This window comes from Procambarus clarkii, chromosome 51, assembly GCF_040958095.1.
Source record: "Procambarus clarkii isolate CNS0578487 chromosome 51, FALCON_Pclarkii_2.0, whole genome shotgun sequence".
Classification (NCBI taxonomy): domain Eukaryota; kingdom Metazoa; phylum Arthropoda; class Malacostraca; order Decapoda; family Cambaridae; genus Procambarus; species Procambarus clarkii.
This window is the reverse complement of record NC_091200.1, coordinates 18,244,066-18,256,444: the sequence shown is the minus strand read 5'-3', so window position 1 is coordinate 18,256,444 and position 12,379 is coordinate 18,244,066. Positions and strand designations below refer to the sequence as shown.

Genomic DNA, 12,379 nt, shown 5'->3' with positions numbered 1-12,379 from the left:
CATGCTCATCCCTGTGTTACCTTACCTAACTCTTGATAGGAAAGTTGCAAGTGTAATATATTTTCTAACTGTAATGCATGCTTTATTAGATATATTAGGCCATAATTTTTGTTTAATGAGTTTTGCATTTATATAATGCACTGATAATTTGCATGACATGTTAGGTGTACTTGGTGTGTCAAAAACTAGTTACATTCCTGTATACACTTCAGATGATTCTGTGTGTGGGTTGCTAGAAGAAGAATATGCAGCATCTGTAGGCCACACTGAAGTCACTTGCTGACACCCTTGAAGCTGACTGTATTTTGCTAAGGGAGAAGAAGTCCAAGACTGGCACTCAGGGCCAGTTTCTTGTGAGAAAAAAGGCAGATGCTGAAGATTTTATGGAAGTTAGGTGTGTGTAATTGTAATTTTGGTTGCATAATTTTGATTCCAAATTTCTGGAATAAAATTTTTAAGCTGGTTTGTTGTATGATAGTCCTTCAGTATATATTAACTGCATCTATGTCATTGGACATCTTTACTTGAGTATAGTACTGTATATAAATAGTTACCCTTCTCATTAGTTCACCATATTTTCTATACATCACATTCTGTCTTTATTGTGTTTGTACAGTACTCCTGTCTGTGGTCTATGTATCCTTATTGGTGGTGAATTAGAGTTTTGTTTTACTGATTCCTTATTTAGCGTGGAACTCATGGTATGGAATATTTTAAAGTTATTTCACTTGCAGAAGCAATTATCTGATGCACTCATAACTCAACAACCATATCTACTAGGATCTGAAACTTATGTTTATTACCAGAAACAATATGTGTGCATATATTAATATTTTAATATAATAAAATCATGAATAGTTACATCTTTATCTGTGCAGATGTTTTCAGTAGGTCTCCTGAGCACATGGCATTGATGCTGAAGGACCACATTTGATACTCCAGGCTCCTGTGACTATCTCTGCCGACCAGAGGCAAGCACTATTCAAAATTCTGTGTTGCCTCTTCAAAAGGGCATAGAGCCCATCAGAATTGAAGTACAGATCAACTGATTACTGTAACAAAATTCCCCCAGAAATGCAAAGGAGTAATAAAACACTGAGACACTCATTGAGAAAGGTTTAGTAATTGACTCCACTGGTAGGCAGCATTCTGATTCTTTCAGGGTACCAGTGAGGCAAATCTTTTACTCTCATGTGGTTCTGGGTTCGTTCCATTGTCTTCAGCCTGGGACGGCTACTTTATCAGAGAGAGAAGTGGGCAAGCATTCCTTTTGAATGTTGTCTTAGCAATTGTGGAACATGCTTTAATATTAACCTTTGAAACATTTTCCCTCTGCCTTACTTTGAATGATGTTTGTGTTTTCCTTCTGCCTTTGTCTCCATCTTATAGAATGCTTTCTCTTTCTGAATATTGCACCCTACCTAACCTATCCTGAAAAATTTACTAAACCTTTTATAATCTATCCTTGGGACTTTTCATATTTAGTTCTCTATCTTAATCTTGAACTTCAGCTACTGTATCTTTTTCTGTTCATTGTCCCTCTCAACAAGCATCTTTCCTTCCTTTCTCTTATTCTCCATTCAGACCCCCCCCCCCTCTTCTAACTGTCATTTGTGAACTCAAAAGAGAGATTATAGCAAAAAGCTACTGCCTCAATTGTGCAGGTGTACTACTTAAGAACTTATAGAATGCAAAGAAGAGCTAAGCCCAGAGGAAAAAGAATATGCTGAAGCACTATCAACAGTGCTTGAACATTGATAAGAGTCAATGTATTATACAAGAAGAATGTCACTAGTAGAGTCCCACAAGGTGCAGTGCTAATGCTAGTAAAGTTCATTGTCTATTTAAATGATTTACCTGAAGCGATTGAGAGCTACTGTATTTGAATATGTTTGTAGAAGATGCCACGTTACTGGGATGAATGAATGACCTAGATGGCTTTCGTGCCCTTCAAAATGACCCAGACAAAATAAGCACTTGGAGTAATAATACATGGCAAATGAAATTTGACGTGGATAAATGCAACATATTGGATTGTGGAACAGGTGAAAGCAGGCCACACTCGCTACTAAATATGTGAAAAGATGCTAAATAACTTGTTCAAAGATCTAGGGGGTGGATCTGGATTGTAAACTGATACTAGAGTACAGTACCACATCAAAGGCATAATTAGAGGAGCCTACACAGTGATTAGTAATTTAGGAACTTTTTTTTTTAATTCGTTGATTTAAAATGCTAAAGAAATAGTCCATGACATATGTGAAACCGAGATTAAAATATGCAGTTGTGTAGAGTCCTTATCTCAAAAAGCATATCAATGAATTAGAATAAAAAGTGCAAAGAAAGCAAACTTATGCTCTCATTTTCACATTTCAGAGTGGCAGTTGTTGGAAATGTGGATGCTGGGAAGTCTACCCTGCTTGGGGTCTTGACACACGGTGAACTCGATAATGGCCGAGGCACCTGCACGCATGAAGCTATTTCGCCACAAGCATGAAATGGAAACTGGGAGAACTTCTTCTGTTGGAAATGATATTCTTGGTTTTGATAGCCAAGGCAAGTTTATTACTGTATGTATATATATGTAGAAATAATTTTTGTATACGGCTGACTTAGTTACCACTTATTATATTACTGTACAGTATACTTATTTGGTAAAATGCTGCTCACTCAAGATATTTTTGGGATCTTGCATGGTGATCAATTCAACAGAATATATGTTTACTGTGATACTAGGAGTCCCCAACTCATGAACTGGATTCACATGAAATATGTTTTTACTGTAGATTGGCCATTCATAATTTTGAACCTGATTTCTCATGGGTACATGCTATAAATGAGGGGGGATGTATTTCTAGACCACCAAAAATTCATATTTAAAACAACATTTTTGTTGGAAAATAATACAATTAAAATTTAGTTTTATTTACCTTGAATGGTAAAGTAGCTCTGCTTATATTACTGTGCATTTTGAAGAGTCAAGAGGTCTAATTTGCTAATTAAAAAAAGTGATGGAAGGTAATGATGTATGGGTGGCAGAGATTAGCGAGTGTGTCACTAGCTTGCTGAAGACTGCTCAAATTTAAGTCTTGTCCTTGATAATACAGTGGCACCTCCAAAAATTCATTTTGAGCAAAATTAAAGAAAATACCTTTCATACCCAGTCTTATATCATGCTTTTGAAGCAAAAATTTACTTTGTAAAATTTTTACGTTCACTCTGTCACACAATAAATATCTACCAGCAGAACCTGACTGTAAGGAGGTTTATTTCACCATCATCACTATTTTGTCCCAATTCCCAGTCTCTGACCCTTATTATTTCAAAAGTACTCCAGTGACTCTTGGAACAAACATGCATCAAACTCAGAATGAAAAACTAGCTGGAATTTTGTTTTAACTACAGTATTCTCAATGATTTTGCCATGATACCAACAACTTTGTTGTCATGAGTATTTCTGTTGACAATATTAATTACTCATGTTGAGTAATGAAGCCAGCTAGAGACATTATTTATATTCGTTGTTGACTTCACAGTACTTCCAGCTGTATAAAAGAACTTAATCTTCTGATCATCAGTCATCGTAATCCCATTTCTCACATTCGTGGGGTTGGTGTGCTCGTTCTCACTTTACCTGTAGAGTATAAGGAAATTATAAATTTTGCAGGAAAAGTAGTGAACAAACCTGACCATGGCCACCTTGACTGGGTGAAGATATGCGAGGCTTCCAGCAAGGTGATCACCTTTATCGACTTGGCAGGCCATGAACGGTACCTCAAAACAACGGTGTTCGGTATGACTGGTCACCTCCCAGACTTCACAATGCTTATGGTATGTATACAAGCATGTTTTCCAAGATATTATTTTTAAAAAGTTATGTGTGATAATAACTTTAATTTTGTTTCAAGAGAAATGGTAAAGCAATCAGGTTCTCAAGTGTAGAAATTAAATTGATGGAAAACAAGGAAAATGCTAACCCGGAGGGAAAAAGAGGATAGAGGCGTTTTATTTTATCTTTTAGGATCTACATCTAATATCTTATCACTTCAATTATAGGATTTAAAACTTTTACCTTGTGTTCATAATTTTAATGTTGAGGAAACTGAATAATTGTGCCATTAAGAATGCATTTCTGTGGGCCTGGCCTGAAGCAGCTTAAAGGTTGAGAAAATAATTTCAATATATTATTTTAATGACATTAATCTAACCAGCTAAAATTATAATATCAACTTACTTGTTGTACTTTGCTCACCATTTACTAGTCAGCACTTGCCTGCAATTTCTGTAAAACTATTCACCATTATCTTCCATCTTTCCAATTAAATATCATTCCAAGTGCAACCAAGACCAACCAAAATGATATATTTTTGTTGGAAAAGTAAAGTTTTCTATCTGCTTTGTTATTTTTTTAATCAAATTTGTCATATTTCCAGGTTGGTGCCAATGCTGGAGTTGTTGGTATGACCAAGGAACATTTGGGTCTGGCTTTGGCTCTCAACGTTCCTGTGTTTGTCATAGTCACCAAGATAGACATGTGCCCGCCAAATGTTCTCCAAGACACCCTTAAACTCCTTCATAAAATTCTGAAGAGTGCTGGGTGCAGAAAAGTTCCACTTCTGGTTAGGAATGCTGAAGATGTGGTTGTTTCTGCTACAAATTTTGTTTCAGAAAGGTAAGGTTTTATATTCCCCTGAATGCTGGCAATGTTTCTGAATATTTGAAGTGCAGTAAAATATAAGTAATATGTCCAGAGATACAGATAAAACAAATCTATATATTTGAAACAATAATAATTTTAGAAGCTGCCAAGGTATATTCATTGCACTGTATTTAAATAAAAAAAGATTTTTAGAGTCACATTAATATTCTTTTTTATATATACTGTATACTGTTGTTATTTACACAGCTTTATACTGTACAGTTCTTATACTATAGAAAGTACTTATTTTATCGGGTAGTAATACGACACCGGTTTATAATATTTTAAGAAACATTCATGTATTTATGATACCTGTAATGGTTTTTAATGGAAACATAATGAAATACGTAGGAAACTTAATAGTTTTATGAGGTTATGGATATAACATAAGTTCAATTCTTGTGAAGTTGTAGTAAATAGTGCTATATAATAAACTTGATCAGGACATGACTGACAAATGTAAAGCATGTGGTCAGCATAAGACATGTTAAAGTAGTGCAGTTAAGCATGCTAATTATCCACCTTTGTATGCTGCTGTGCAGTGAGAGTTTGGGAATAATGCTAGCTAGATATCGAATGGTTAGCCTCTACATACCTACCTCTCAAGCACTGCTATGCATACATTTGTTCTAAATGCATTATTTGTTTTACAAGATATGGTAACAGCTGCATACTGGCTGTAGGAATGCCTGTTATTAATTCAAAGGACTAGGAATTTCCTTTGAAATTCCTAGTCCATTTTGACTAGTCCCTAGTCAGATTCCAAATTCGGTATTCAAAGAACTAGGTGCATAAATGGGGGGGGGGAGGGGGAGGTATAAACAGGGTTCTGAATCTGTTAGAACAGGTCAGAGTCCACATTAATGAGTACAAGTTGAAGGAATCTATTTTTAAGAGGGATATAAGGAACAGGGTTGTGGGTAAGGTGAATGGGATACCAAGTAGGATTATTGAGAGAGAGTTTTAACAGGTTTCTGGAATAGATTGAATAGGTATATGAGAGGTGGTAGATTTAAATAGTACATGCCTATTATTGGCCATCAGAGCTGTTGCAGTGCTCCCTATTTCTTATCTTATATTCTTATAATAAATGTGTGTGCACACAGTTTTTTAATTCATTTTTTTCTTCAGGTTATGTCCTATCTTCCAAGTGTCTAATGTGTCTGGCGATAACCTGGATCTTTTGACTATGTTCTTGAACCTTTTGTCATCGAGGACACCACAGAATGACAATGACCCAGCACAGTTTCAGATTGATGATACTTATCAAGTTCCTGTGAGTTTTCAATGTTTGAACATGGTACTTCTACTTTCTAGTAATTATTTTCTGAATACAATGCATTACTGATTGAATGGATTAATTGAGATCAGACTGCAGTCAGCTTATCTGACATTTCATTCAGGAGATTGCTAGATTTCTGCCATTTTCAGCAAATTTTCCTACACCCTGTCTTTTTTATGGTAGTGCTCCTTCCATGCCTCCTCAAACTACCTGCCTGGTATTTTCCAAACCTTGGGTACCACACCAAGCTTTCAATGGATAACGAGTGCTTACTGAAAACCTGGAACTGGGCGGCAAATGTTATCAAAGCAGTTGCTTGTTTTAGTGTGTTCTACCTCTTTCATGTTTTTTTTTGGTAATGTGGTGAGCTTGTATTCCCAGACACCCCTATGCCATTATTGAAGGAAACCAAATTCTGGTACTGGTCTCCAGTAGGCATTCATGATTCGTTAGACCCAGGTATGGTACCAGAGGGATTGGAAGGTTCCTGGCGAATAGTTTAGAGATCCACTGAGGAACCTATAAGAAAGAGGAATTTCATTACATTCAACACAGGATTTATTAATGATTGCAACCAAGAGAAATATCATCACAATCTGTATCAGCATCAGAGTTACACATCTGCATCTTCTTAGTAGCTAGGAAGACTCGATTCTTCTGCTTCTACTCTTGAGTTGGAGAGTTGTTTACTGGTTTATGCAAATGGGGAAATCACATTGGTATCAGTTAACTTGATGTGGGTTGTTGTGTCACATGTTCAGTATCATGACCTGGAGATCAGAATTGCATGAGCCTTGATGGTCAGCCAGAAATGAAGTTTCTTGGGTGGGAAAGCATTTCTAGCAGTTAATGTCTTGAACCCTTCCCTGAGGATCAGTCAGAACTCTTGAAGATGGCAGGCACGTTTCAGTAGAGCATAACACAAGTGGAAGTCATGTGATTCCAATGCAGCAAAGGTGGATGTATTCAAGAGGCACTTGGACAGGTTCTTGCTAGAAGTGCCAGACCAACCAGGCTGTAGTGGATATGTGAGCCTGTGGGCTGCTCCAAGCAACAGCCTGTTGGACCACGTTATCACAAGTCGAGTGGCTGGGCTCGGGGAGTAGAAGAACTCCCAGAATCCTCTCCAGGTATGCTCCAGGTATGCAGCATCTCGCCTTGTAGTAGCTGTTTCAAATAGGGTCTTGACCGCAGGCAACTTTTCTGCCTCTAGCTCCACCTTGCTCAAATTCTATTTTTGAGGGCTGTCAGGTGCCTGTGAAATTCTTAATTCATCTAATAAATCAGAGCAAGGTATGCATTTCAGCATCTGAATTTGAAGCAGGAATATTAGCTTAATACCCAGTATTGATAGTGTCAATGCATAATTAAAGTATATTGGCCCTACATACAAACTTGCACTATGTACATAACTGTTTCAAGTGAAGTGTACAAGCTGGGAGAAATTGTTGTTTCACAGTGCTTTGGTATTTGCTCATGAGAAAAATGGAATACTGCATCTTGTCCTGGATTTTTGCTGAGAGGTGTATCGTGTGTTCTGTTACTCCTAGGAGAGCTTCCCTCTGTGATTTCCTGAGTTTCCCACCTAGAACCTTCCCAACCTTTGGTACCACACTAGGCTCTAACAAATCACGAATGCCTACTAAAGACCAAGACCAGAATCTGCCTCCCCTCAATTGAGGTATAGGAAAGTCAAGGGATATAAGGTCTCCAAAGAACGAAAGAAAAACCACTAGAAAAGTTGAGCACACCAAAACAAACAACTGCTTAGACAGCATATGCAACCCTGATTTGAACTATGTGCAGTACATATAGGTACTTAGTCTAGGTTGAATCCCCATATCAGCTCAAATCCTTAATCACCGGATCACAGCCACAGTGACCCAAGGGTCCCAACCACCCACCCCAGTCATTTACGCACTGCCCAAGCAGCACCCCCCAAACACCAGTTGAAGGAGGGCAGGGCAGAAACAGAGAGTCAACGAGGGACACAACCAGAAAGAGGTATTTCATTGCATTCTACACTGGATTTCTGGAAGGTCTTCCCTCAGTGGCTTCCCGAGTTAACTCACCATGGAGAAGGAACAACGGGTATGTAGTTAACTAAATTAAATTCCTCATGGGCTGTTGTGAGGAAGCCCAGGGAATCCACCTTAGAAGTGAAGCATTGGGTGTAATGAAATACCACTTTCTGGGATGGCACTGCAATAGCTCCCAGTTCCTGTCTTGTGTTTCCTTTCAAGCCATTTGCTGTGCTTGGGATCAAGAGCGAGGCGTTTGCCTTGTCAGCGGCCCCCCGTCGATCAGACTGCCACATGGTAGTGATTGAGGGAGACGGGTAAGTGCCTAGTTAAGTAGGTAAAAGTTTTCTGTGGTTATTTGAACACAGTATTGCTAAATAAACACAGAAGGAGACTTAGTGTTTTATAACTTTTGTTTTTTTAGCAGGTGGTTCACCTCGGTAGTGGGTGATCTTGGATCCACATGTATTGTCCCTGCTTCTTGTAGGGGAAAAGACAAATTTTAAAAGATCTTTATCCCTGTTAGACAGCGAGTAGTCATGGGAATCTGGCATACCCGGAATATCCTGAGCTTGCCAGTGTTAAGCTCAGGAAAGTTAGTGAAGTACCACCATAGAAAAGGGGCATTTCATTGTTCTCATGTTCTATTTTTTTAAACGTATGTCCCAGAATCACTCCATAAGTATCATAACTAGTAACAAGAGTCTGAATTATAATTGCCAGAAGTAGGGGAGAACCATTTCATGGTAATGGTAATATTATTTAACACTTGATAAATGCTACTTATGGTAACTATTGCTTTGTTCTGTTTTAGCATTCAGCATCATGTTAAATGATTCATAGCTTTTAAATATTCCATAGCAATATTACATATACAGTACCTTCTTGCATGAACCAGTGCTATAGAATTTAATCTTTTGCAGGGTGTAGGTGTTGTGGTGTCCGGAACATGTATGAAGGGAATCATCAGGGTTAATGACACACTTCTACTAGGTCCAAATGGTTTGGGTGATTTTATTCCAATGCCCATCAAGTCGATTCACCGAAAACGCATGCCTGTTCGTGAAGTAAGGGGAGGCCAGACAGCCTCATTTGCATTAAAAAAGATAAAGATTCATGATGTGCGCAAAGGCCAAGTGCTAGTAGATCCATCATTAAATCCTTCTTCTTGTTGGGAATTTAAGGTATGTGTGTTTCTAGGGTATCAGCTCTTTTTCATCCTCATCTTAATTACTCTTTTCACAATATTTCTGAAACATTGTCCCCATTATGTGTTAATATATCATAAATATATCATAAATAAGAAATTTATACAAAAGGCCACTTGGCTCATGCAAGGCAATTTCTATTTTTATCCAACCACTCCCACTCATTTTCTATCCAAATGATGCTTGAAACTTTCCAGTGTGTAGTTTTCTACACGTTTCTAACTTTCTACAAGTTACCTGATAACTTGTTCCACAGATCTTTCAGCCCTATTTCCAAAGAAGTGTTCACCTATATTTTTTATAAATCTAAATTTATTAATTTTGAATCCATTGTTTTATGTTCTTCCTTGAGCTGATAATTTTATAATCTTACTTATATCTCCCTTGTTAAGCCCTGTAATACATTTATATACTTTAGTAATGAGCTTTTTATCATTCTCATGCCCTTCTAGGGAATGTAAATTAAGTTTGTTTAGTTTCTTCATAAGGGAGGCTGCTGCAGATGAGTCACAATAACATGGCTAAAGATATAATGACCAAACCACACACCAGAAGATGAAGAAATGATGACGTTTCGGTTCGTCCTGAACCGTTATCAAGTCGTGTGTGCTAATCAAGTCGGGCTGCTAATGCTTGGGATTTACCAAGTCATCCTTCTCTGTATACTTACAGAATTTGCTTAATTTCTGTAGTAGTGTAATACTAATGTACCGTACTGCATAATCCAAACACACACTCGCAAGGACGTGATAAAGCTGAAGGGTCACATTAGGAGTACATTTATTACTAATGCTTCTATATAAGAAACCAATACTGTATTGGTCTTATTTTGCTTATTTTGTTCAGTTTTCTCCTTGATTTTAGAATGGGAGTTTTATGTCTGGGACTTCTTGTATTTTCTCCATGATAGTGACAAAATTTATTGATTCTCAATACTTGTTTGCCTTGTGAACATCTGTTAAGCAATATTTCCCACCTCCACCATTGCACTGGGTTCAGAATTCTTTTGTTGCCTGTAAAAATAATACATATTTAACATTAAAAGACAAGGTACAATTTACAAATAGGCCAAATGAATTGGCGTTAGAAAGCGAGTTTCATCACAGGAAAGATCATTCTCACTTTATTGCAACAAAACCAAATATTGAATTAGGATTATTGCAGAAGAATCTGCTCACACAGTTGACAGTATCTGATTGCTTCAGATACTGAACTCAAGTCAATGACCATTTCAGAAAATATCTAACATTATTTTTCTTTAATTCTCAATTATTGTTAAATTATAAAAATTATGGTACTTTTACAGTTAACAAAAATTTGTAACCTTTTCATATTTTTAATCTGAATTGCTTTTCTGTATTTTCAATAATGATCTACTATAAAGCTGATTAGCTATGTAGATAAAGATTATAATGAGTATAAATTATTATTTCCTCTTGCTTGATATCCTCAGAAGGCTGCTTTTTGCTCAGGGCTCTGATTTTTATTTAGTTTATTTAAGAGGTTATGTGGATTAAGAAAGTTTGAAAATCCCTGTTTTAGATACCTGGTAATCATATTTGACACTAAAATCTTTTTAACAGCTTGAATTTGAAATTTCAGTTATCTAAACTGATATTTGGTATCCCAATTCTTTAAGGCTGAGAAGCTTTACACTTGTTAGCATTGAACTGTATCTATAATTTTCAGCCCAATTTGAAAGGTTTAGGTCCTTCTATAACATTTCTGCATCTTAGTCTGAATTTATTTCCATTTCTATTATAATATCATTGGCAAATTTATTCAAGTTGCTGTTCACTCTGTACCTGACTTGACAATATTTATGGTAACTATGGGTTTGCTGCTCGATACCCACACCCTGATCCTGTTTAAGATTCTCCTCAAAATATACAAGGGTGTTTTAATGATCTCTTATTTCTCACTATGTACTACAATGTGTCTTTGAAATCTGTTCCCCATACGTACTGTATCTTTAAAGTCAGGACAGATTTTATTGTTTATTTCTGTATCTGGTTAACATCTTATTACAGAATGATGTTTACCCTATAAAATCATTTAAAATGTAAATGATTGTTTGGCCCTTCCCTGCCCATACCTGGTCCTCATTCAGCAGTCAGAACTGTACAGCTGGTCCTTATTCATAAATGTAGAGTTTCTTTTTTGCACATTGTTTGTAATGTTGACCAAACCACACACTAGAAAGTGAAGGGACGATGACGTTTCGGTCCGTCCTGAACCATTCACAATCGACTTGAGAATGGTCCAGGATGGACCGAAACGTCGTTGTCCCTTCACTTTCTAGTGTGTGGTTTGGTCAACATATTTCAGCCACATTATTGTGACTCATCATCTGCATCGTTTGTAATGTTAATTTATGGAATTTGTGACATCGTAAACCCTGACTTCTTTGCCATATTCATTAAATTAAGTGTGCAGTATTATATCTTCTTTTTACTGCTTGATACCTGCTTGATGGGGTTCTGGGAGTTTTTCTTCTCCCCAGCCTGGCCTGAGGCCAGGGTTGACTTATTACTGATATGAGGCTTTACCATCCTTAGGAATTTAATGCCTGAAAAGTTCAGTTCACTTTGAGTAAAATTTTAATGGTAATTTATTTTGTTTTGCAACTCATATTTATTATAAGAGCTTAGAGAATACTGAGAATTGTTCTGCATTCAATATATTGTAAAAAGACTTTAATAATTCCTGACTAATATGAATTAAATTTGCGGTAATGTTACAGGGAGAGATATTGGTATTGCACCACCCAACAACTATTAGTACAAAATACCAAGCAATGGTTCACGTAGGATCGGTACGACAAACAGCATCCATCATTGCAATGGATAAAGAGTGTCTGAGGACGGGAGACAAGGCCATTGTTCACTTCAGGTTTATTAAACATCCAGAATATCTCAAAAATGGACTTAAAATGGTAATGTTCATAAATGTTATTGTCTCGGTAATAATTAATGTGTAACTTAAGTGTAGTGTGTGTGTTTGTTTTACATATTTCAAAATTATTGTACACTATTTAAATTATGTTTAGAAAACAGCCTACTGATTATCTCCTTCTGAAGCTATATAAATCATAGTCTACCCCTCTCCTTTCCTCTAATCCCTTCAATGAATTATATATATATATATATTTTGTGTTCTTGCCTATTCA

The 12,379-nt window shown here is 36.7% G+C and overlaps 1 protein-coding gene across 1 annotated transcript in view; it reads left to right on the top strand.

Annotated features, from left to right (window-relative positions):
* Positions 1-12,379, top strand: part of GTPBP1 (GTP-binding protein 1) — a 33,281-nt gene that overhangs the window by 4,234 nt on the left and 16,668 nt on the right. The window contains 9 exon segments of the mRNA XM_045768907.2: positions 213-259; positions 261-394; positions 2,377-2,464; positions 2,466-2,556; positions 3,668-3,831; positions 4,434-4,672; positions 5,831-5,975; positions 8,926-9,186; positions 11,954-12,145. Coding sequence (XP_045624863.1) covers positions 213-259; positions 261-394; positions 2,377-2,464; positions 2,466-2,556; positions 3,668-3,831; positions 4,434-4,672; positions 5,831-5,975; positions 8,926-9,186; positions 11,954-12,145 — 1,361 coding nt within the window.